Source organism: Staurois parvus, unplaced genomic scaffold (genome assembly GCF_062004578.1).
Source record: "Staurois parvus isolate SC_StPar_1 unplaced genomic scaffold, SC_StPar_1.0 ptg000356l, whole genome shotgun sequence".
NCBI classification, from domain to species: domain Eukaryota; kingdom Metazoa; phylum Chordata; class Amphibia; order Anura; family Ranidae; genus Staurois; species Staurois parvus.
In genome coordinates this window covers 1,736,336-1,762,577 of record NW_028318152.1, presented here as the reverse complement: position 1 = coordinate 1,762,577, position 26,242 = coordinate 1,736,336, and the positions used below count along the sequence as shown (strand labels likewise).

The 26,242-nt window shown below is 42.4% G+C and overlaps 1 protein-coding gene across 3 annotated transcripts in view; it reads right to left on the bottom strand.

Moving 5' to 3' along the window:
• Positions 1–26,242, bottom strand: part of CHD9 (chromodomain helicase DNA binding protein 9) — a 310,468-nt gene that overhangs the window by 128,266 nt on the left and 155,960 nt on the right. For all 3 annotated transcript variants that reach the window (XM_089684773.1, XM_089684774.1, XM_089684775.1), the window contains 2 exons: positions 16,494–16,602; positions 4,080–4,226 (listed from right to left, as the gene is read on the bottom strand). In XM_089684773.1, the coding sequence (XP_089540899.1) occupies positions 4,080–4,226; positions 16,494–16,602 (256 nt within the window). The remainder of the gene's footprint in view (positions 1–4,079; positions 4,227–16,493; positions 16,603–26,242) is intronic.

The following is a 26,242-nucleotide window of genomic DNA, read 5'->3' as shown; positions in this document are numbered from 1 at the left end:
GGTGGGTGGCACTGCAGGGCACAGATGGGTGGCACTGCAGGGCACGGGTAGGCAGCACTGATCATCAGTGCCCTGATGATCAGTGCTGATCACTTCTCTGACAATTGCTGGTTATTGGCAGTACTTTCCTCACGCTTTGAAAGCGTGAGGAAAGTGCAGCCAATAACCGGCAACTGTATTTTCCCGGTGATCTGCTGTGTCATTAGACACAGCTGATCATGTGGTAAAAGGCTGCTGTGATTGGCCCTTTACCATATCACGTGATCAGCTGTGTGCGAGCCGTTGGGGGCGGAATGACGTCCATGGAACTAGACAACCGCGCTGTAGCCGTCTTTTGGCTATAGCGCGGTAGGGAACAGGTTAAAGTAGTTCTAAATGCAAAAGGTTATTTGCTTTAATGCAGTCTCCACATGAAGGTAAACAATCTTTCAATGTCTGTTTCCTCCTCCAGCCATCTCTAAACACTTACCTGGCTCCTCTCTCGATCCAACACTGTCCTGTCTGCAGCAGTGCTGCTCCCTCTTCCTCTTCTCACAGGAGACACAGGCAAGAGCTGGAGCCATAGGCTCCAGCTGATGTCAGTCAAATCCTGTGAGGCGGGAGCAGTCAAAGTAGAGGGGGGGGGGGCGCACAACACCAACAGGGCACCCCTGAAAAGAGGTAGGTGACCACTCTGCAATACTATTGCATAGAACAGGTAAGTATAACAAGTTATTTTAAAGAATATGTATAGCTATTCCCATTCCACAGCATAGCTCCCCTAACTTTCTCCCATTAAATACTACATGCAAGGTTTTTTTTATATCTATTTTTTTTATTATTTAGAGACTTTAATCAAAATTCTGCTACTGCTTTATGTATCAGTACTACTTGCACCTTAGTAGAAGGGGGTACAACCCAAAAGGTTGTCCTGAAAATGTAAATAAAATAATTATCATGGACGGTGTTCAACAATTTGGTATATGAACTACAATAATTAAACCATGGAACACCAAAAATGGTTAGAATTCCAGCAAAAGATTGTTACAAAAAAAAAACAAAAAACAAAAAAAAAAAACAAACAAGATACTGCTTCACAAATGAATGTTAAAATTAAATGCAACCAATCACTACTTTTATATGTTGTGCTTGCAATGACAAATCACCTAATATGCAGTCCAGCTGTGACACGCTCCCATTGTTCCTATTCCCATTGCAATACATTGCAGAACAAATTAAGGCTCCATGCATAGTAGCTTATGTTTAAGCTCCTCGCAGCTAGTTATGCCCATGCACACCACTGTCGGCTAGAAGCGTTTTTCAAGCTTCAGCTTCTAGCAGCAGAAAAAAAATAACACCTTTTTTTGCATTTTTGGGAATGGTTTGCAAGCAGAAAAAAAACGCTGAATGCTCCAAAACATTACTAAAATGCTCCTACCAGCTTTTTTCTAGCATCCCCCTCCCGATAATTCAAATGTTCTCTGCTTTGACAAGCTAAGAGAAAGGACTAACCAAACACAAGATCCAAAATTCATGTCTCTAAATAGGATGGGGATATTATCACAAGTGTGTGTGCATTCACACTTGTGCATCCTCATGCAATTGAACATATAATGCATAAGTTATGTAACATTGCTCTAATATGGACCGTTCCCACCTTAACTTAGAATTCCAGGGTTTGCCCAAATAAGTCTTAAAAATGCTCCCACCCTCCCCCTAACACCTACAGCCCTGGTCAAATGTTTTGAGAATTACATAAATATTAATTTTCACAAAGTCTGCTGCTTCAGTGTTTTTAGATCTTTTTGTCTATGGTATACTGAAGTATAATTACAAGAATTTCGTAAAAGTCAAATGCTTTTATTGACAATTACATTAAGTTTATGCAGTCAATATTTACAGTGTTGACTCTTCTTTTTCAAGACCTCTGTAATTCACCCTGGCATGCTGTCAATCAACTTCTGGGCCACATCTTGACAGATAGCATCCCATTCATCAATGCTTGGAGTTTGTCAGAATTTGTGTGTTTTTTTCTTTTGTTCACCCACCTCTTGAGGATTGACCACAAGTTCTCGATGGGATTAAGGTCAGGGGAATTTCCTAGCCATGGACCCAAAAATTTGATGTTTTGTTCCCCAAGCCACTTAGTTATCAATTTTGCCTTATGGCAAGGTGCTCCATAATGCTGAAAAAGGCATTGTTAGTCACCAAACTGTTCTTGGATGCTTGGGAGAAGTTGCTCTAAGAGGATGTTTTTGTACCATTCTTTATTCATGGCTGTGTTCTTGGGCAAAATTGTGAGTGAGCCCACTCCCTTGGCTGAGAAGCAAACCCACAAATGAATGGTTTCAGGATGCTTTACTGGATGATTTTGTTGGAATGACAAAGGACTGATGGTAACACTCACCTTTTCTTCTCCAAACAAGGTTTTTTTCTGGATGCCCCAAAAAAATCGGAAAGGGGATTTATCACAGAAAAATACTTTACCCCAGTCCACAGCCATCCAATCCCTGTACCTTCTGCAGAATATCAGTCTGTCCCTGATGTTTTCCTGGACAGAAGTGACTTCTTTGCTGCCCTTCTTGACACTAGGCCATCCTCCAAAATTCTTCCCCCTCACTGTGCTTGCAGTTGCACTCACACCTGCCTGCTGCCATTCCTGAACAAGTTCTGCACTGGTGGTGCCCCGATCCCACAGCTGCATCAACTTTAGAAGACAGTTCTGGCGCTTGTGGACTTTCTTGAGCATCCTGAAGCGTTTTTCACAACAACTGAACGTCTCTCCTTGGAAGTTCTTGATGATCCGATAAATGGTTGATTTAGGTGCAATCATAGTTGCAGCAGTATCCTTGTGTGTGGATCCTTCTTTGTGCAAAGCAATTATGGCTGCATGTGTTTCCTTACAGGTAAATTGATTATTTGTATTATTCTCAAAACTTCTGGCCAGCGATGTTTGCTATTTTCAGGCAGCTCCGGTCCGGTCATGTGATCTCCCGTGTCAGCCAGTGCCAACTGTTGGGGAAAGGAGAGTGCGCTAGACAATGGATGATTATGCCTGGGAGCAGTGACATCACCCATAGGCTCCTATGACCCATCTGTTGTTGGCGCCACCTCCTCTCCCCTACAGCAGTCACTGCTTGACACAGGGGAGCCAGATCATGTGACTGCACTGGAAGGGGCTGAAAATAGGTAAGTATATACATCTTTCTTGCACAGGTTAGTTAGCATAGGTGTTCGGAGGGGAGAGGTAAAATTTTTAAGGTTAGGGAAAGGCCAAAACTCTACTTTAACCTCCCTGGCGGTCTGATTATGTCAATGTTTTTGAATGTCAAAGTGGTACATTGTTTTGCATGGAAATTTCATTGTTTGATGACGAATTTCCCCACGAATCACTATTGCTCAACTCTGCAAGTGATTCTAATTCACTATCGCTGTTTTCAAGCTGGTCTGAAACCGCTTTTGACCTAAAGGGACACTTTTTGGATGCCATGGACATTCTCAAGTTTCCAGGCAGAAAGAACGGTAAAAGTGCAGGCATGGCACTAGACAAAGCACTAGGGACAAAACTGAGGTGAATTGGTTTGATACAGTAATGTAATCCTAACAGATTACAATGTATTGCGTGTATGTCATATTTGTACTTTTTTGAATCTCCCGCCGATTCTGCCCCCCTGTGTCGCGGCGCTCGCAGGGAAGGGAACTCAGAAGACAGATGCCGGCATCAACTGGAGGACACAGTGGGAGGATATCGGGGGATCGCAGGGACAAGGTAAGTTACACTATACACACACTACAGTGTAATCCCGAGTGTGGCTCGGGGTTTGCCGCTTTTGGTACTGAAAATTAAACCCGAGTCACACTGGGGATTACTACCAGGGAGGTTAAGTCTGGCACATTTTGGGGAAAAGCAGTTACAATGTTGAAGTGCATATTACATAAAAAAGAATAGTAAACACATGTAAAATGAGTTAATTTCAATATTTATAATATTTAAGACGCATTATTAAAAATAAAGCATTTATTTCCAAACTTTTAATCACGTTCTACACTTAGAGATATTGCACAGTGGAGTTCTGTTGAGTTTAGTAATGGTCACTTACCACAAACAGCTGTAAAGGCTGCTCGGCGGGCAGAGGGGCTGCACCCTTCTTGGTTTTAACATTGGCCTTTGGTTCATCCTCAGAGTTCTTCCCTTCCACCTCCTCTGCATATTTCTTCCTCTTTACCTGGCGGTTCGATCGTCGTTTCTATATAAAAAGAAAAAGAAGATCATACTAGAGGATATAAAATGTTTCCAGAACACACAAAAGGATGTCCTATTCTTTCTAGTTTTCAGAACACCAAGTAAACTGTGCAAAAACTAGCCATATTTCACAAATGCTTACAGTCAACACACACAGCACTGTAAAGATAAGGCCCCTTTCACACGTGGCAGTCTCCTATTTGATCGGCAGGGGATCTGTCCTTTGGTCCCCTGTTGATCAGAGCAGAGCAGGCAGATGACAAGTCCATATCTGCTCAGTTTATGCAAAGCGGACATGCACAGAGCCCATTCTGCTCTATGGGCGACCGGGTATAAACAGACTCCGCTGTCTATTTACACCCAACTACCCTCCGATCTGATCTGCCTGGACAGAGGGGGCTGGATGCCCTGCCATTTCTTTTTTTTGCGGATCAGATCGGAGGTAGGCGAGCGTGAACAGAAACAAGTCTGTTTACACCAGCCGCCCATAGGGGTGCATGGAGGGTCTGATGAGGTTTACCTGAAAAACTGACAGACAGATCCAATCAGCTCCTTCATGTGAAAGGGGCCTAACTTTTACTGGTGACTGCATTCAAAAGAGAATTATAGCCAAAGCTTTTTTTTTGGCCATACTTCTCTTTTGGGTCTCACAGGAGAGCACTTCTATGTGCTCCCCTGTGACCCAGAATCAGCTAAAGCTTGCTGTGGGCTGACATCACAGAGCCACTCCAGGCTCTGGAAGGATCCCGACCATATTATCGGGATCCACCCAGATGCCTGATCAGAAGCTGGCTCAGCCTCTAGAGCCAGCTGCTCCCACCCTATCCCCAATCAGGCACTCCGAGAGCAAATACAGAGGGTTCACCACAAGGAGCAAACCATTCATAACCCTGAAAAATAGAAAAGCCAGATCAGACTTGGATAAAAAACCATCTAAAAAAACCAGACCAGTTCTGGAAAAGCATTCCTTGGATGGATGAAACTAAGATTAATCTGTACCAGAATGACGGGAAGAAAAAAGTGTGGAGAAGGTTTGGAACAGCTCATGATCCAAAGCACACAACGTCATCTGTACCCAGTCTTTGGTAATGTCCATGGGTTCCAGACTACAGGAAGTCATTGCCAGTAAAGGATTCTCAACAAAATATTAAAAATTAACACTTTATTTATGATTATAATCAATTGTCCAATTACTTTTGGTCCCTTGAAAAAGCGGGGATGGCTATTCTTAAGAGCTGTAATTCCTAAAACCTTTCTCCAAATTTGGATGCACATACCCTCAAATTAAACCTGAGAGTATGCACTTTCAGACCCTATCCATTATATAACTATAGCTTGAATACATTTTGGTAAAAACAAGAAAAAAAACTAAAATTGTGCCTGTGTCCAAGTATATATGGACCTAACTGTATATTGCAGTTCCACTACCAATAATTACTATTGTACAGTGATGTCCTTTGGATGCAAGGTTTTCTTTCAGATAGAAATATAAAACCACATCCTAAAAATCCAAACCTTTGCAAAAATGCTAAACCACATACACAAGATTTGCAACCCTTTAACCTAATTAGTAAAAGGAAAAGCACAGGCAAGTGTAACACTGCATTGGTAGAAGAGGGCAGCAAAGGTTGTGTCACTTTTAACACTGGATTGGCATAATAGACTATTGCAAATGTTCTGGCAGGCTTCAGTAATTAGACCATTATTCTTGTACAGTCAGGTGCATAAATATTGGGACATCGACACAATTCTAACATTTTTGGCTCTATACACCACCACAATAAATTTGAAATGAAACGAACAAGATGTGCTTTAACTGCAGACTGTCAGCTTTAATTTGAGGGTATTTACATCCAAATCAGGTGAACGGTGTAGGAATTACAACAGTTTGCATATGTGCCTCCCACTTGTTAAGGGACCAAAAGTAATGGGACAATTGGCTTCTCAGCTGTTCCATGGCCAGGTGTGTGTTATTCCCTCATTATCCCAATTACTATGAGCAGATAAAAGGTCCAGAGTTCATTTCAAGTGTGCTATTTGCATTTGGAATCTGTTGCTGTCAACTCTCAAGATGAGATCCAAAGAGCTGTCACTATCAGTGAAGCAAGCCATCATTAGGCTGAAAAAACAAAACAAACCCATCAGAGAGATAGCAAAAACATTAGGCGTGGCCAAAACAACTGTTTGGAACATTCTTAAAAAGAAGGAACGCACCGGTGAGCTCAGCAACGCCAAAAGACCCGGAAGACCACGGAAAACAACTGTGGTGGATGACCGAAGAATTCTTTCCCTGGTGAAGAAAACACCCCTCACAACAGTTGGCCAGATCAAGAACACTCTCCAGGAGGTAGGTGTATGTGTGTCAAAGTCAACAATCAAGAGAAGACTTCACCAAAGTGAATACAGAGGGTTCACCACAAGATGTAAACCATTGGTGAGCCTCAAAAACAGGAAGGCCAGATTAGAGTTTGCCAAACGACATCTAAAAAAGCCTTCACAGTTCTGGAACAACATCCTATGGAGAGATGAGACCAAGATCAACTTGTACCAGAGTGATGGGAAGAGAAGAGTATGGAGAAGGAAAGGAACTGCTCATGATCCTAAGCATACCACCTCATCAGTGAACATGGTGGTGGTAGCCTCATGGCGTGGGCATGTATGGCTGCCAATGGAACTGGTTCTCTTGTATTTATTGATGATGTGACTGCTGACAAAAGCAGCAGGATGAATTCTGAAGTGTTTTGGGCAATATTATCTGCTCATATTCAGCCAAATGCTTCAGAACTCATTGAATGCCGCTTCACACTGCAGATGGACAATGACCCAAAGCATACTGCAAAAGCAACCAAAGAGTTTTTTTAAGGGAAAGAAGTGGAATGTTATGCAATGGCCAAGTCAATCACCTGACCTGAGTCTGATTGAGCATGAATTTCACTTGCTGAAGACAAAACTGAAGGGAAAATGCCCCAAGAACAAGCAGGAACTGAAGACAGTTGCAGTAGAGGCCTGACAGAGCATCACCAGGGATGAAACCCAGCGTCTGGTGATGTCTATGCGTTCCAGACTTCAGGCTGTAATTGACTGCAAAGGATTTGCAACCAAGTATTAAAAAGTGAAAGTTTGATTTATGATTATTATTATGTCCCATTACTTTTGGTCCCTTAACAAGTGGGAGGCACATAAGCAAACTGTTGTAATTCCTACACCGTTCACCTGATTTGGATGTAAATACCTTCAAATTAAAGCTGACAGTCTGCAGTTAAAGCACATCTTATTTATTTCATTTCAAATCCATTGTGGTGGTGTATAGAGCCAAAAATGTTAGAATTGTGTCGATGTCCCAATATTTATGGATCTGACTGTATAACTGCTGTTTAAAAAGGACACAAGAAATGAAGGAGATGAGTGTCCCAGCATGACACCAACACTGGATGGCAAAAGTGAGTTTCCAGGTGACATAAAGCAGGAGAAACACAAGAAACACAAAAGGGGAAAAAAACAGTCAAGATTCTCGAGAAAAAAAAAACTCGACAGAAGTTGGTAAAAGTGTTGGTGGAAATAGGCTAGAAAAAAAAATTGACAAATTAAATTTTGAAAGGTTACCAATGGCTTTATTTGATCTCACTGTACACAGCACAAAACAGCAGGTCACAGCCTGGAATGGCAGCCTTTCCAGTCCACTGGACTGGACTTTCTTTGAATCCTCTAAAGCAGTGGTTCTCAACCTTTCTAGCGCCGCGACCCCTTAATACAGTTCCTCATGTTGTGGTGACCCCCAACCATAAAATTATTTTCGTTGCTACTTCATAACTGTAATTTTGCAGTAGGAGGAATAGTGCCACGTCATTGGTGTCATTGGGAGGAATAGTGCCCCATCATTGGTATCAGTGGGAGGAATAGTGCCCCGTCATTGGGAGGAATAGTGCCCCCTTCATTGGTGTCAGTGGGAGGAATAGTGCCCCGTCATTGGTGTCAGTGGGAGGAATAGTGCCCCGTCATTGGTGTCAGTGGGAGGAATAGTGCCCTGTCATTGGTGTCAGTGGGAGGAATAGTGCCCCGTCATTGGTGTCAGTGGGAGGAATAGTGCCCCGTCATTGGTGTCAGTGGGAGGAATAGTGCCCCGTCATTGGTATCAGTGGTAGGAATAGTGCCCCGTCATTGGTGTCAGTGGGAGGAATAGCGCCTCGTCATTGGTGTCAGTGGGAGGAATAGCGCCCCGTCATTGGTATCAGTGGGAGGAATAGTGCCCCATCATTGGTGTCAGTGTGAGGAATAGTGTCCCATCATTGGTGTCAGTGGGAGGAATAGTGCCCCATCATTGGTATCAGTGGGAGGAATAGTGCCCCATCATTGGTGTCAGTGGGGGGGAATAGTGCCCCATCATTGGTATCAGTGGGGGGGAATAGTGCCCCATCATTGGTATCAGTGGGAGGAATAGTGTCCCATCATTGGTATCAGTGGGAGGAATAGTGCCCCGTCATTGGTATCAGTGGGAGGAATAGTGCCCCGTCATTGGTATCAGTGGGAGGAATAGTGCCCCGTCATTGGTGTCAGTGGGAGGAATAGTGCCCCGTCATCGGTATCAGTGGGAGGAATAGTGCCCCGTCATCGGTATCAGTGGGAGGAATAGTGCCCCATCATCGGTGTCAGTGGGAGGAATAGTGCCCCATCATCGGTGTCAGTGGGAGGAATAGTGCCCCATCATCGGTGTCAGTGGGAGGAATAGTGCCCCATCATCGGTATCAGTGGGAGGAATAGTGCCCCATCATCGGTGTCAGTGGGAGGAATAGTGCCCCATCATTGGTGTCAGTGGGAGGAATAGTGCCTCATCATTGGTATCAGTGGGAGGAATAGTGCCCCATCATTGCTGTCAGTGGGAGGAGGAATAGTGCCCCATCATTGGTGTCAGTGGGGGGAGGAATAGTGCCCCATCATTGGTGTCAGTGGGGGGAGGAATAGTGCCCCATCATAGGTGTCAGTGGGGGGAATAGTGCCCCATCATAGGTGTCAGTGGGGGGAATAGTGCCCCATCATAGGTGTCAGTGGGGGGAATAGTGCCCCATCATAGGTGTCAGTGGGGGGAGGAATAGTGCCCCATCCTTGGTGTCAGTGGGGGGAGGAATAGTGCCCCATCCTTGGTGTCAGTGGGGGGAGGAATAGTGCCCCATCCTTGGTGTCAGTGGGGGGAGGAATAGTGCCCCATCCTTGGTGTCAGTGGGGGGAGGAATAGTGCCCCATCCTTGGTGTCAGTGGGGGGATGAATAGTGCCCCATCCTTGGTGTCAGTGGGGGGAGGAATAGTGCCCCATCCTTGGTGTCAGTGGGGGGAGGAATAGTGCCCCATCCTTGGTGTCAGTGGGGGGAGGAATAGTGCCCCATCCTTGGTGTCAGTGGGGGGAGGAATTGTGCCCCATCGTTGGTGTCAGTGGGGGGAGGAATCGTGCCCCATCCTTGGTGTCATTTGGGGGAGGAATAGTGCCCCATCGTTGGTGTCAGTGGGAGGAATAGTGCCCCATTATTGGTGTCAGTGGGAGGAATAGTGTCCCATCGTTGGTGTCAGTGGGAGGAATAGTGCCCCATCATTGGTATTAGTGACACCAATGATGGGGCACTATTCCCACTGACACCAATGATACTTACCTTGCAGACCCCTGCTCCAGCCTGGGCTCGCTCGCTCCCTCCCTCTCCCATGGTACCGACACTTACCTGTCAGATGTCTTCCTTCTCCGGCCGCTCTCCTCCTCTTCACTCGCTCGATCTTCGCGGTGCCGCTCGGCTCCTCCTCTCCATGCTCCACCTCCTTGCCGGTGATTGGCCGCCTGTGTGCCTCTCCTGAGCTACAGTGCCGGCGGCCAATCACAGGCGAGGATTGATCTCGAGGTGTGACCAGATGACAGGGGTGGCATGTCATCCCGCCCACACCTGGAGACGGCGGTGGCGGCGAGGAGCGGTGTCTCGGTTCCTAAGACCATCGGAAATATGTGTTTTCCGATGGTCTTAGGCGACCCCTGTGGAAGCGTCGTTCGACCCCCAAAGGGGTCGCGACCCCCAGGTTGAGAACCGCTGCTCTAAAGAATATGAAGCCTCAAGAAAAAGATGCTTCTGACAGGTACAGGTAAGTGGGAGAAAATAATCGGAAAGTGCTTTGTAAACAGTGGAACCTAGGGTCCCAATTACAGGGATACCAGAATCTTGGTTTAGCACTAGTTATTGAATGGGGAATTATTCTGGCAGTGCATATGAAAATGAAAAGCTTGGCCAGCAGGACTCATGGGCACACAGGAGAGAGTGAAACCATAGCTGCAGGCACAACAGAAAAACCCATAGAGTTGCAGTAAGAGGACAGAATCTAAATGAATCCAAACACTGTCAAGGTTATACTAAACAGCTGCAGAAAAACGGCAATTTTTATTTTATTTTAGACTGGATCCGCACACTGCAATGGGCATTCTATTGGTACATGGCCACCCTAAATATAAGAAACAAACCAGCTGCTGCTTCTCACGTTTGGGTAGAAGATTCATCCAAATACCTTGGGTATAGTGACCTCCAACACTCCCTAGAGCATCCAAAGCTTAACCTCTCCCCCATTCTGGCCAAGTTTAACACCAAGTGTTCTAGCAGGTGCAGACTACCGCAGAAATTTTATTTAAAATGGTCTAGGCTCCCCAATTACTTTATATCCTGCACAACTCACCAGTTTGAACTGCAGAAAAACTGTATAAAATAATAGAATCTCCATTTAGAGATTCAATTTGGGAAAAAAACAATGTCCTCTTATAAAACCCCCTACCCTGTAACTACCTCAAGGATGAATTAGCGCTTGCCCATGCAAAGACCTACTTTATGGCATCACAACACATGGCAGAATGTGATAGGACTCACCTGGAGGAACCAATTCAAGGGCTCCTGCTATCCTTCTCTACATAACCCCGCCTTTCCCAGCTAGAAGCTGGTACTCTGACAACCTACCTGCACTACCCTACTCTATTGTTCCTAGCTAAAGTATGGAACACATTAAAGCGTTCGCTGCATTGTGAGGTATATATGTAATAAATTCAATATGGAGCTCTGTCTTACAAAGAAAATGTGCTACATTCACGAATAATGTATTCAAAACCTTTCAGACACTTAGGGAGGAATCTGGTCTCCCGCAAACTAGGTTTTACCAATACCTACAGCTCAGACGTGCCTTGGTAACCCAAACTCAATCATTATTTTTCATTAATACACATACCGCTGGTGACATATCTGGTCCAAATAAAAGAAGGACTTCTTCAAATATATACCTTACTTTACTTCAATATATATATATATATATATATAGATATATATATATATATACACATATACAGTATATATACACATACAAACAAACTAGGGTGCTGGCTAAGAAGGGTGGGAAGAAAACTTCAAGCTTTTCCTCAAATTTCCTCTGATATGGTGCCTATCTACAGACTCAATAGTTTCTCTCTCTCCTACACAAACTCACTCAGCAGTTAATGGTACATTCATAACCCCCATCACCTCCCCCTTAAAAAACTGGAAAAAAAAAAGAAAAAGAAAAAGAAAACAACGATTCTATTGTCATTATAGAGAAACCCAAGATGGCCCGAGATCTAATGGTGGTTCTGTTGATTTAATTCACACGAGGTTGCAATAACCTAAACTTAACAGGTACTAATAATACACATATAATATATCCACTGCTTTCAGTTTTTAATACTGTTACATGTAGGTTCACATCTGTTGGGCATGACAGATGAAGAATCTATTCCTCCAGAATGGGAGTTGCACTTAGAAGTTTGGGAAATTGTGAACCCATGGTTATCTGTCTTCAGACTAGCACCTACCTCTGTAAAAACACAAAGATTGCTAAAATTAACAATTGCACCATAGGACCAACCAAGCTCTGTCAGATGTGTGAAAAAGGTTTACAAGGACATAGTAATACCCAAATATATATAGATTTCTGTGATGGAAAAAAAAATTAGACAAAGACAAATAATTTCAGAACTTTAACCATCTTTAATGGAACCTATAAACTGTACAACTAAATTGAAAAACAAACTGAAATCTTTTAGGGGGAGAAGTAAACATAAAAAACTAAAATAATGTGGTTGCATAGGTGTGCACACCCTCTTATAACTGGGGATGTATCTGTGTTCAGAATTAAGCAATCACATTACAAAACATGTTAAACAGGAGTCAGTACACACCTGTCATCATTTAAAGTGCCTCTGATTAACCCCAAATAAAGTTCAGCTGTTCTAGTAGGTCTTTCCTGACATTTTCTTACTCGCATCCTACAGCAAAAGCCATCGTCCGCAGAGAGCTTCCAAAGCATCAGTGGGATCTCATTGTTAAAAGGTATCAGTCAGGAGAAGGGTACAAAAGATCTTCCAAGGCTCTAGATACACCATGGAACACAGTGAAGACAGTCATCATCAAGTGGGGAAAATATGGTGCGACATTACCAAGAACTGGACGTCCCTCCAAAATTGCCTAAAAGACGAGAAGAAAACTGTTCTGGGAGGCTGCCAAGAGGCCTACAGCAACATTAAAGGAGCTGCAGGCATATCTGACAAGTGCTGGCTGTGTGGTACATGTAACAACAATCTCCCATATTCTTCATATGTGTGGGCTACGGGGAAGAATGGCACGACGGAAGCCTTTTCTTACAAAGAAAAACATCCAAGCCAGGCTAAATTTTGCAAAAACACATCCAAAGTCTCCGAAAAGCATGTGGGAAAATGTGTTATGGTCTGATGAAACCAAGATTGAACTTTTTGGCCATTATTCCAAAAGATATGTTTGGCGCAAAAAGAACACTGCACATCACCATACCCACAGTGAAGCATGGTGGTGGCAGCATCATGCTTTGGGGCTGTTTTTCTTCAGCTGGGACTGGAGCCTTAGTCAAGGTAGAGGGAATTATGAACAGTTCCAAATATGAGTCAATATTGGCACAAAACCTTCAGGCTTCTGCTAGAAAGCTGAACATGAAGAGGAACTTCATCTTTAAACATGGCAACGACCTACAGCATACATCCAAATCAACAAAGGAATGGCCCAGCCAGAGCCCAGACTTGAATCCAATCAAAAATCTGTGCGGTGATCTGAAGAGGGCTGTGCACAGGAGATGCCCTTGCAATCTGACAGATTTGGAGTGTTTTTTCAAGAAGAGTGGGCAAATATTGTCAATCAAGATGTGCCATGCTGATGCACTCATACCCAAAAAGACTGAGTGCTGTAATACAACCAAGAGGTGCTTCAACAAAGTGTTAGTTTAAGGGTGTGCACACTTATGCAACCATATTATTTTAGTTTTTTATTTTTACTTTCCTTCACCTAAAAGATTTTAGTTTGTTGTTCAACTGAGTTGTACAGTTTCTAGGTTACATTAAAGGAGGAAAAATTTCTGAAATTATTTATCTTTGTCTCATTTTCATACATCACAGAAACCTGACAATTTAACAGGGGTGTGTAGACTTTTTATATCCACTGTTATATATACAGTCATGGCCGAAATTGTTGGCACCCTTGATATTTTTCCTGAAAATCAAGTATTTCACACAAAAAAGGTATTGCATTAACACATGTTTTGCTATACACATGTTTATTCCCTTTGTATGTATTGGAACAAATATAAAACAGAGGCAGAAAAGCAAATATGACATAATGTCACACAAAACCCCAAAAATGGGCTGGACAAAAGTATTGGCACCCTTAACTTAATATTTGGTTGCACACCCTTTGGAAAACATAACTGAAATCAGTCGCTTCCTATAACCATCAATAAGCTTCTGACACCTCTCACCCGGAATTTTGGACCACTCTTCCTTTGCAAACAGCTCCAGGTCTCTCTTATTGGAAGGACACCTTTTCCCAACAGCAATTTTAAGATCTCTCCACAGGTGTTCAATGGGATTTAGATCTGGGCTCATTGCTGGCCACTTCAGAACTCTCCAGCGCTTCTTTGCCATCCATTTCTGAGTGCTTTTTGACGTATGTTTGGGGTCATTGTCCTGCTGGAAGACCCAGGATCTTGGACGCAAACCCAGCTTTCTGACACTGGGCCCTACAGTGCGACCCAAAATCCTTTGGTAATCCTCAGATTTCATGATGCCTTGCACACAGTCAAGGCACCCAGTGCCAGAGGCAGCAAAACAACCCCAAAACATCATTGAACCTCCACCATATTTTACCGTAGGTACTGTGTTTTGTTCTTTGTAGGCCTCATTCCGTTTTCGGTAAACAGTAGAATGATGTGCTTTACCGAAAAGCTCTATCTTGGTCTCATCTGTCCACAAGACGTTTTCCCAGAAGGCTTTTGGCTTACTCAAGTACATTTTGGCAAACTGTAGTCTTGCTTTTTTATGTCTCTGTGTCAGCAGTGGGGTCCTCCTGGGTCTCCTGCCATAGCGTTTCATTTCATTTAAATGTCGACGGATAGTTCGCGCTGACACTGATGCTCCCTGAGCCTGCAGGACAGCTTGAATGTCTTTGGAACATGTTTGGGGCTGCTTATCCACCATCCGGACTATTCTGCGTTGCAATCTTTCATCAATTTTCCTCATCCGTCCACGACCAGGGAGATTAGCTACAGTGCCATGGGTTGCAAACTTCTTGATAATGTTGCGCACTGTGGACAAAGGCAAATCTAGTTCTCTGGAGATGGACTTGTAACCTTGAGATTGTTGATATTTTGCCACAATTTTGGTTCTCAGGTCCTCAGACAGTTCTCGTCTCCTCTTTCTGTTGTCCATGCTTAGTGTGGCACAGACAGACACACAATGCAAAGGTTAAGTGAACGTCTCTCCTTTTTATCTGCTTTCAGGTGTGATTTCTATATTGCCCACACCTGTTACTTGCCCCAGGTGAGTTTACAGGAGCATCACATGCTTGTAACATTCTTATTTATCCGCAGTTGTGAAAGGGTGCCAATACTTTTGTCCAGCCCATTTTTGGAGGTTTGTGTGACATTATGTCGAATTTGCTTTCTTTCCTCCCTTTTTTTGTTTTGTCCCAATACACACAAAGGGAATAAACATGTGTATAGCAAAACATGTGTTAATGCAATACGTTTCGTGAGAAATACATGATTTCCTGGAGAAATATCAAGGGTGCCAACAATTTCGGCCATGACTGTATATATATATCCCCCACAGGGAACAGGTGGAGGTAAAGCCTGGTACACATACTGGAATTTAGTGCAGAGCTTGTGTACTCTGCTTCAAATTTCTGTTTGAAAACAAAAACCTGATTAAAAAGAAAATATAAGTAACAAACCCAAGGGATGTCAAATGATCTCTCTTTCAATGAGCAGTTAGTGATAAGCAGTTGGAAACTGGTATTCCTACTCAGCTTCCTCAATATGACCACCACTTTGACCAAGAAGTTCATCACTACATCAGACTCATTCACAGTCATGTACCCACTTCAGAAAATACTTGCAGATGAGCATCAATGAACATAAGCATACTCATGACAGTGCAGTAAAATGTACCAAAACACAGTATTAAAGCTTCTTAACAGAAGATAGCACATCCATTTCTAAATCAAGAATTATGTTGGGCAAAGTGAAAATGTAAATGCATATTTCATATTAATAATTAGGGAAGTACCCCAATAACCCAGATTGACAATGGCTGGCTCAGACTCTCCGTGGCTCATCAAGAGGCTGAGCCAGTTGCTAGTTCAGGCATCTGGGTGGATCCCGATCATATGGTCAGAGTCTGTTCAAAGCCTGGACTGGCTCTGTGACATAAGCAGACAGCAACTTTAGCCCACTGTAGACTGAAAACTGGTCACAGGAGTGCAAAACGATCTGCACTCCTGTGATCCATAGGAGAAGCACAGTCAAAAAGCTTTGACTATACTTCTACTTTAAATAAAAAAATAAATAGTGGAAGAAGCCATCTGAAAAGTAAACCCGCAATTTAAAAATATTCCTGACAATAATTGTGAAGAAAGAAATTACATTGTCATATATTCGCCATATATTCCTATGGGAGAACCACAATGGGCATGTAACACTGCTATGGAGACAATAACTTGGCTCAACTTACATTTCTGAGAAAAACAAGTCATAGCCGCAGATTGGGGTCTTAAGACCTGGAGCTTCGCAATTTTTCACAATTAGGCAGGAGATAAAACTCTGCCCCAGGCTAACCTTAACGGAGTTATCCATTTTGAATAAAGCTGTCCTTTCACTTCTTCAGTGAAATAGTTATAGCTGACAGTGTATAGAAATCTGCTTATAGACTCACCTGAGGATCTTCATCTTTCAGAGTCCGAGCAGTCGCGTCAGCGTCAGAAACATCATCTGAGGAGTCGATCTTTCTCTTCTGCTTTCGTCCCAAAGTAATTATCAACTTTCTGTAAGTAAGACAAAAATTCAGAAATTAAAAAAAAATGTATAAGAAGGGGATTTATTTTCACTCATATTTCAGACCCCTTTCTGTTTTTCTCTCTCAGAAATTAGTAAGCAAGACCCCTGAATAACCTTTGCAAGCATGCAAAAAAAAAACAAAAAACCTGTCAACAGGGAAATTCCAATGGTTTATGAAGCAAGAAAGATGAGGACAAGTTCTGAAGTTTACGATGAACACTTTAACTTGGCACACAAAAAGATAACCATAACCCAAGTATATTACGGATGAGCTATAGTACTCCAACATCAAAACTTTGGCAAGGTAATATTCACAGATTCTTTGTTCTTGCCAGGCAAAATTATAATACAAGATAGTATTTTTTTATGTTTAAATACAGAAATCATCACACAGCAATGCAGGCTGGAACCAAACACCACGCTTTATCCTGCTGTCTTACCAATTCTGTACTTGGCTAGCCAAAGACTCCTTATTTTGGGCGATTTCAAGTCATGGGTAACCCCCATCGGCATCACCAAAAGTTGAATTACAAATTGAGCGAGATAGGTCGAAAATTGCTGTCTGAACAGTGACTGCATCCTATGAGGTACAATCATTGTTCAAGTATTCAGACAGCTGCAAAAGCTTCAGCTACTTAAATACAATAGCCAGAATTGCAGATTCCTTCACCCACACTGTATAGCATTGATGGAAGGACCTATTGATTTTCCCATGTTCAGTAAGTGTTTATGCCTAGCTTTAATGCTGCCACATGTCATGATATATCAAAAAACACTAACATGCATGCAATCACCATTTCTGTTTCTGGATCTCTCATCAATAGGCTTTGCTGTTCATTTTACAATCAGAATTTTGCAGAGGAACCAAATGTGTTTTTCTCCAATAAATTATCGTGATTTGCATTTAATAAAAATAAAAAAAAACCAAAAGGCTATAAAAAATAAATGCACACAATTTTGCTAGGCAAATTTATAAGCAGCAAGATAGATTCTTCCTGGTTTCCATCTGAGTTCTTAAAGGATAAGTTCACCTTTTGTAACATGCCACAGCCATATTGAGGGTGTAACATGTAACATGTTTTGAAAAGGACCAGCCCCCGCAACCGCCAACCCCGCCCGGCCATGTCACTTACTCACAGTTTTCTGTGAATGGAAAAAAGTTCTGACAGCCTTTGTGGCTGATAGCTCGTAGTTCTCGATGAACTACCATGGCGTTGTTGAGCGTTGTGGTAGTTCAATGATTCTTCCTGTCAGAGAGTACCTGCTTACCCGTACGAGGTACGAGGTACGAGCAGACCGACACACTGACAAGTCTGCAGGAGTCCTGCATGGCACCAGCAATCTGCTGACTGCTGGTGCAATGCTTTCCAGTCTCTCAAAACAAAAAATAGTAAATGCACATTTTTTTACCTGCAAAAAAAATAAAAATGTGCATTTATTATTTTTTGTTAAAAGGTGAACTTATCCTTTAAATATTACCTTCATTTGTTCACTAAGCACTACGAAAACATTTCAAGATTTTATCCAAAACTACAAGTAAATGTCAATGGACAACAGAGGTTCCTAGGAATGGCACACAGACACTCGGGGCCACAACACAAAAAAAGGCCAAGTTGTGGAAAGATATGACCCCACAGCCTGTGGCAATTCTCTACAAGGTGGTTTATACAGTTACAGTATATCCTGACACTCTAGCCAAGGCCTTTTTAATGACTGTCAGCCTTCTTAATGACTGTCACAACTCATCTCTTTCCCGCCAACAACGCCCCACAGCGCAGTGTCAAGCTGGGAAAGCAAAGGTTAACACAAATTCTATAAAATAGCTTGTGATCTGTAGGAAAAGCCAGAAGACTAAGAGGATAATCACAGGCTGCCATGCAGGGAACCCGGGGAAATCACCCAGCGAAGCCTGTCTATAAAACACAAACCTCACACAATGCAGACTTGATAATTACTAGCTAGACTATAAATCGGAAGAGGCTGCCCAAACACAAATGGCTTTGCAGAGGCTGCTTGTTTCTAATGAGAGAGCGGAGAGGCTGGCTTTATTGTATAGTATAGGCAATTAGTTTACATTAATGCAGCAACTCTGACACTGCGGGCACCTGAACCGTTCACTCCCCCCGCTTGGAAGGTATTATCAATCTTCTAACTGCAGTGCTGTGTATAGAGAACAGCAGCATCTGTGGTAAAAATACAGCATTTTTACAGCAAGAGGCATATTCTACCCCTACATTTATTGTGACTGAGGCTTACAAAGCCCAATTCTTGTTTACTCCGTTTATTCTTGGAAGACTTTGAAGTCATGGTTCAGTACCCAACACTATTGATAAAAACAGAGCTAAAGTTGGGGGGGAGGAAGAGGAAGATAATTTTTGGTATAAAATATATTGAATGCCCTTTCGCAAAAATAAATAAATAAATAATAAAAAAAAAGTCCCTATTTTTTTGTGAGTGTATACTGCCTGTGGCACATGCACAGCGTGGTGCACACACATGGGTTGATTTACTACAGGCAAATAGGCTGTTCACTTTACAATGGAATTTTGCTTTACCTTAGGTGAATATTGTTAAAATCTACTTTGCAAAAAATACCCAATTATGTACAAGCAAAATAACATTCATAGTTTTACTTGCACATGATTGGATGATGGAAATCAGAAGAACTTCATCTTGTTTACTAAGCTAAGGGAAATTTCCTGTGCAAAGTGAATAGCTTATCAGGAAGAGGAGAGTAGGAATACCTGCACATTACAGCAAGTGCTCCAGCAACACAGTTTTGTTCCACTTTAAAGCAACCCTGTCAGAAAATGCAAAGAAAAAAAAAAAAAACCCCAAGAAGTGTACTGGAAAAGAACAATCTAATGTACTTACCCCCTGCAAGAAGAGGCAAGTTTTTTTCTTTTAGGACAGAGTCTACGCTTTAAGACTATCATTCTTGTAACTAACTTTTTTGTTTATAATTATTTTACAGACTTTTTTTCAGAAACTCACTCTTTTCATAGATTTTAGGTGCTGAAATCATGTATTGATCTGATCATTTCGCTATCTGATCTCAACTATTCTGATTGTATCTATGACAATATAAAGCATGCAAGTATTTTTTGACCAATTTTATAATTGGTTTCAGTTTTACTTTCAATTCTTTTCAGAATGAACAACAGAATACATGATGGGCCTTAATGCTAGATGTATCCGTTATTGTGTAATAAGTTTTCACATTGTGGAGTTAGGTCCATATATATTTGGACACAGGCACAATTTTAGATTTTTTCAGATATTTACCACAACATATTCAAGCTATAGTTATATAATGGATATGGGCTGAAAGTGCACACTCTCAGGTTTAATTTGAGGGTATGTACATCCAAATTGGAGGAAGAGTTTAGGAATTACAGCTCTTAAGAGTAGCCACCCCCCCTTTTTCAAGGGACCAAAAGTAATTGGACAATCAAATCAAAAGCTGTTTCATGGCCAGGTGTCGGCTATGCCTTAGTTATTTCTTTATCAATTAAGCAGGTAAAAATCTAGAGTTGATTCTAAGTTTGGTATATGCATTTGGAGTCTTTTGCTGTGAACCGACATCATGCGCTCAAAGGAGCTGTCCATGCAAGTGAAACAGGTCATTGTAAGGCTTCAAAAACAAAACAAATCCATCAGAGAGATAGCAGCAACATCAGGAGTGGCCAAATCAACAGTTTGGTACATTCTGAGGAAAGAAGAACGCACTGGTGAGCTCAGCAACATAAAAAAGGCATGGAAGTCCATGGAAGACAACAGTGGTGGATGATCACAGGATCCCCTCTATGGTAAAGAAAAACCCATTCACAACATCCAGACAAGTGAAGGACACTCTCCAGGAGGTGGGCGTATCATTGTCAAAGTCTACAATCAAGAGAAGACTTCACGAGAGCAAATACAGAGGGTTCACCACAAGGTGCAAACCATTCATAAGCCTGAAGAATAGAAAAGCCAGACTTTGACAAAAAACATCTAAAAAAGCCAGACCAGTTCTGGAAAAACATTCTTTGGACGGATGAAACTAAGATTAATCTGTACCAGAATGACGGGAAGATAAAGTGTGGAGAAGGCTTGGAACAGCTCATGATCGAAAGCACACAACGTCATCTGTAAAACATGGTGGAGGCAGTGTGGTGGCATGGGCATTCATGGCTTCCAGTGGCACGGGGTCATTGGTGTTTATTGATGATGTGACAGAAGAGAGAAGCAGCTGGATGAATTCTGCATTGTTTAGAGATATACTGTCAGCCCTGATTCAGCCAAATGCAGCAAAATTGATTGGATGGCGTTTTACAGTATAGATGGACAATGATCCAAAACACACTGCAAAAGCAACCCAAGGGCTTTTGAAGGAAAAGAAGTGGAATATTCTGCAATGGCTGAATCAATCACCTGATCTCAACCCAAATGAGCATGCATTTCACTTGCTGAAGGCAAAACTAAAGGCAGAAAGACCCATAAAGAACTGAAGACAGCTGCAGTTAGAGCCTGGAAAAGCATCATAAAGGAAAAAACCCAGTCTTTGGCAATGTCCATGGGTTCCAGACTTCAGGCAGTCATTGCCAGTAAAGGATTCACAACAAAATATTAAAAATGAACAATTTATTTATTATATTCAATTATCCAATTACTTATGGTCCCTTGAAAAAGGGGGATAGCTAATCTTAAAGAGCTGTAATTCCTAAACCCTTCCTGCAATTTGTATATACATACCCACAAATTAAACCTGAGAGTATGCACTTTCTGCCCATATCCATTATATAACTATAGCTTGAATATGTTTTGGTAAATACCTTAAAAAAACTAAAATTGTGCCTGTGTCCAAATATATATGAACCTAACTGTATATCTTTGTACATAACATTCAATAGTTTACTTTTATATGAGAAAAAGGGGAAATGGAGCTTTCACCATATTTGTACCGCATCCATAAATTGGTAAAAGAGGACAGGCAAATGTTTCCCCAACCCTGGTTCTTTACCAATCTCTAGCACCCTGCAATGGGTTATTCAGGAATGACATGTACTATTTACTTTAGGTCTGCTTTCTACATTGCTTAGTTACACACAATGAAGATAAAGCTGGCCACAGATGGTTCGAATTTCAGCTGGTTCAGCAGGAACTGACCAAGATTCAAGACAATCTATGGGCAAGCTCGTTGTACCAAATTAAAAATTAAGATCTGCTTATCTACTTAGGGCTCCTCCCCTATCCTAATTTCTTACACAAAGCAACTCCTGTGGGGGTCAGGTGATGGCACAATTCTTCTGGTGAAATCCTGGGGAATGCCAAGTAGGAGACATTGCTGCACTGTGCTATAATGTCATCTCCTGAGATCTAGGGTACTCGGCATTACCCGAGATTTCATCAAAAGGATGGTGATGTCACCTGCAGCAATGGAAGTCCAAGGAAAAGTTCATGTAATAAAGTGTATGTATAGCCAAAAACATTTTCTAGTTTTGGATGGGTTGGAAAAGGATTAGAACGCCTGCTATAGGGGGCGGAGAGATTTCCCCTGGACTGGCTGCCCTTTTGATGATGGCTTCACCAGACAGGAAACTAGAGAAAATCTGCAACAGGAACAAAGACAAATAAAAAAATGAATGGGTTCTAGCTTTGCACTACTTTACTAAAGAAAAGCATTTTACATTTCTTCTGTGTTCCCCTTACTTCCTGTCTGGTAAAACATTGTCAGCAGGGCAGAAATGAGGAGAAATCTCTCCAACAGAGCCCAGATAGCAGTTTAAACCTGACAGAAGTTCTACGGTTTTCCCCCCCATGTGCGTTCGGGGACCCGTACCTGCATGTCCTATAGGGTTCAGCGGCTGTGTCCGTGCAGCCACATGTACCAATAGACTAAAATGGGATGCCGGCACAGGGATGCACACAGCACCTGTGTATCCCCGTTCTGGCAAAAGAAGACCATGCACAGGGAATGGAGAGTGATCTGGACATAAAGAACTATATCCAGAAGAAAAAAAATTGTCCATAAAAAACTGCACCATTGGGATGCCAAATAAAATAAATCTATCTTTTCTGTCATTGCTGGCTGTCGTCCAACAACCCCACCCCCCACCAGCCTAAAAATACGGGCATTCATGTGGCATGAGGTGGGTGCTTTAGCTGGAACTGAGCCTTGCCCCTTCTCCATTCAGCACATCAGTGTTTCCTCATCTCTCCAGTTTAGTAAACACAGTCTGGAGCTGTAGCCTGCTATTCAGGGGAACAGAGAAAGTGGAAACTGTCAGTTTGTGTTGTGAATGACTTCAACTGGAGAAAAAGAGCATTAATTCACAAAAACGCAAGCCAACAACAGCACAAGCAAGTACTAAACGTATACAAAGCAGTCTAGTGCCATACCTGGTGTTTGCTGTTGTGTGTTTCTGTAAATAAAAGCCCTTTTCTCCCACTTTTTCCATTCCTCTGAATAGTAGGCTGCAGCTCCAACTCTGTCAGCTCTCCGCCCCGTTTTCTGAAATCTCGGACTTTGAACGGATGTAAAGAAAACAGCAGATGAACAGGTACAACTTATGTAGGAGGATTTGTTTAATCTGTGTCACCTGAAACCAGTCACTTCACTGGGTATATGTAGGGGGTTTGCAACCTCTTTAAACAACATGCAAATCCAGCTTCCGTCTAGCCACTCTGCCATAAAGCCCAGGTCGGTGGAGGGCTGCAGTGATGGTTGCCCTTCTGGAACTTTGTCCCATCTCCACACAGGATCACTGGAGCTCATTCAGTGCGATCATCGGGTTCTTGGTCAGCTCTTTTACGAAGGCCCTTCTTCCCTGATTACTCAGTTTGCTCGCACGACCAGCTCTTGGAAGAGTCCTGGTAGTGCCGAACTTCTTCCATTTGAGAAGTATGGAAGAACTATGGAAACCTTCAGTGCAACAGAAATTTTTTCGTAGCCTTACCCAGATCTGTGCCTTGCAAAAATCCTATCTCTGAGCTCTGCAGGCAATTCATTTGAGCTCATGGCTTTTGCTCTGCTACAGTATGCATTATCAGCTGTGAGGTCTTTTATAAAGAGGTATGTGCCTTTACAAATCCTGTCCAATCAATTTAATTTACAAGTGGACTCCAATCAAGGTGTAGAAACAGCTCAGCAACGATCAAGAGAAATGGGAGGCACCTGAGCTAAATTTTGTTGCAAATAGCCTGAATACTTATGCCAATGTGATATTTCAGTTTTTCCTTTTTAATTAATTCACAGACATTTCTAAAATTCTGTTTTCAATTTGCCACAAAAATGTAGCTGCTGACTTTAAAAAAAACACATTCACCTGTCCCTGGATGCCGTGGTGTCCTCACATGGGCCAGGTTCACCAGCTGTTCTGTGTCCCTGGCATCCTCAGTCTGGGCACCCGACTGTGACAGGTTGCGGCTTCATAGCCGGGTGCCCCTGCGCATGGGCGAGTAGCGCTGCGCTTTGCTTTGTGAATGGTCCAGTAGTCTTCTGGGACCTGTCACGTGTCAGGACAACTTCAGCTTCTGATCGCCTACGCGATCGTAGTGGAAGTGGGAGCCAGTATCTGTCAAATTTGGGCAGGTATCCCCTCTCCCTTTCGACACCCCCCCTCCACTCCCCAAAGGTGCCAATCCTTAACAGAGAGCGGGGGACGAAGTCTTAAAGCAGAATGTTACCTTTTGGGTGGAGCTCCGCTTTAAAGAGAAAAAAATTTTATTTAAAATGACTGTAGTATTAGGCTGCATGATAACAATATTGAAAAAAGTGAAGGGGGTCTGAATTACAGTTGGGCTCAAAACTTACTCTGGCAGAAATCACGCAATTTTGGCACCGATATTGAAAATATGACTGACTACGCAAAAAAATTTCTTTTATTTAAGGATAGTGATCATATGAAGCCATTTATTATCACAGAGTTGTTTAGCTCCTTTCTTTAACACGGGACATTTTTACCCCCTTCCTGCTTAGGCCAATTTTCAGCTTTCACCATTGTTGCACTTTGAATGACAATTGTACGGTCATGCAACGCTGTACCCATATGAAATTTTTATAAATTTTTTCAAACAGATAGAGCCTTTTTTTGGTGGTATTTAATCACAACTGGGGTTTTTATATTTTGCATTTTCTCTTTTTCTGTTATAAAATTTAGCAAATAATCTTTCTTCATAAATTTAGGCGAAATATATTCTGCTACCTTTGTATCCACAAACTATGGAATATATACACTATATTGCCAAAAGTATTGGGACACCCCTCCAAATCATTGCATTCAGGTGTTTTAATCCCCTCCATGGCCACAGGTATATAAAGTCATGTACCTAGGCATGCAGACTGCTTCTACAAACATTTGTGAAAGAATGGGTCACTTTCAGGAGCTCAGTGAATTCAAGCCTGGTACAGTGATAGGTTGCCACCTGTGCAATAAGCCCACCTGTGAAATTTCCTTGCTATTAAAAATTCCACAATCAACTGTTAGTGGTATTATAACAAAGTGGAAGCAACTGGGAACAATAGCAAAACAACCAGGAAGTGAAAGGCCACATAAAATGACAGAGCGGGGTCAGTGCATGCTGAAGCGCATAGTGCACAGTAGTCGATAACTGTCTGCACAGTCAATAGCTAAAGACCTCAAACTTCGTGTGGCCTTCAGATAAGCACAACAGTGCATATAGAGCTTCATGGAATGGGCTTCCATGGCTGAGCAGCTGCATCCAAGCCTTACATCACCAAGAGCAATGCTAAGCATCAGATACAGTGTTGTAAAGAATGCCGCCACTGGACTCTAGAGCAGTGGACACATGTTCTCTGGAGTGAAAAATCACACTGCTCTGTCTGGCAATCCGATGGACGTGTCTGGGTTTGGCGGTTGCCAGGAGAACAGTACTTGCTTGACGGCATTGCGCCAAGTGTAAGGGGGGGGGAGTATGGTGTGGGGTCATTTTTTAGGGGTTGGGCTTGGCCCCTTCGTGAAGGGAACTCTAAGGCGTCAGCATACCAAGACATTTTGGATAATTTCATGCTCCCAACTTCGTGGGAACAGTTTGGGGATGGTCTCTTCTTGTTGGCCTTGGTCCAGACACAAAGAGACACACATGCAAGTTAAAATGGCAATTAAAGGTTAATTTCCCACATTTGTGGCTTTTTAAAATTGCAATTAGTGTTTGTTACCGCTCACGTGGATGCACTGAGTAATATAGATACTGAGCCCTAAGGAGCAGAAAAGAATTGTCAAAAGACCTGTGTAACAAGGTAATGGAACTTTATAAAAATGGAAAAGGCTATAAAAATATATCCAAAGCCTTGAATAAGCCAGTCAGTACTGTTCAATCACTCATTAAGAAGTGGAAAATTCAGGGATCTCTTGATACCAAGCCAAGATCAGGTAGTCCAAGAAACAGTGCATCTACAACTGCCAGGAGAACTGTTTGGAATAAAAGGAAACCCCATATGTAACCTCAAGAGAAATAGAGGCTGTTCTGGAGAAGACTGTTTAGTTGTTTCAAGGAGCACAAGACAATACTTGAACAAAAATGAGCTACATTGCCGAGTTGCCAGAAAGAAGTCTTTACTGCACCAATTCCACAAAAAAGCCCAGTTACAATATGCCTGACAACACCTAAACATGCCTCACAGCT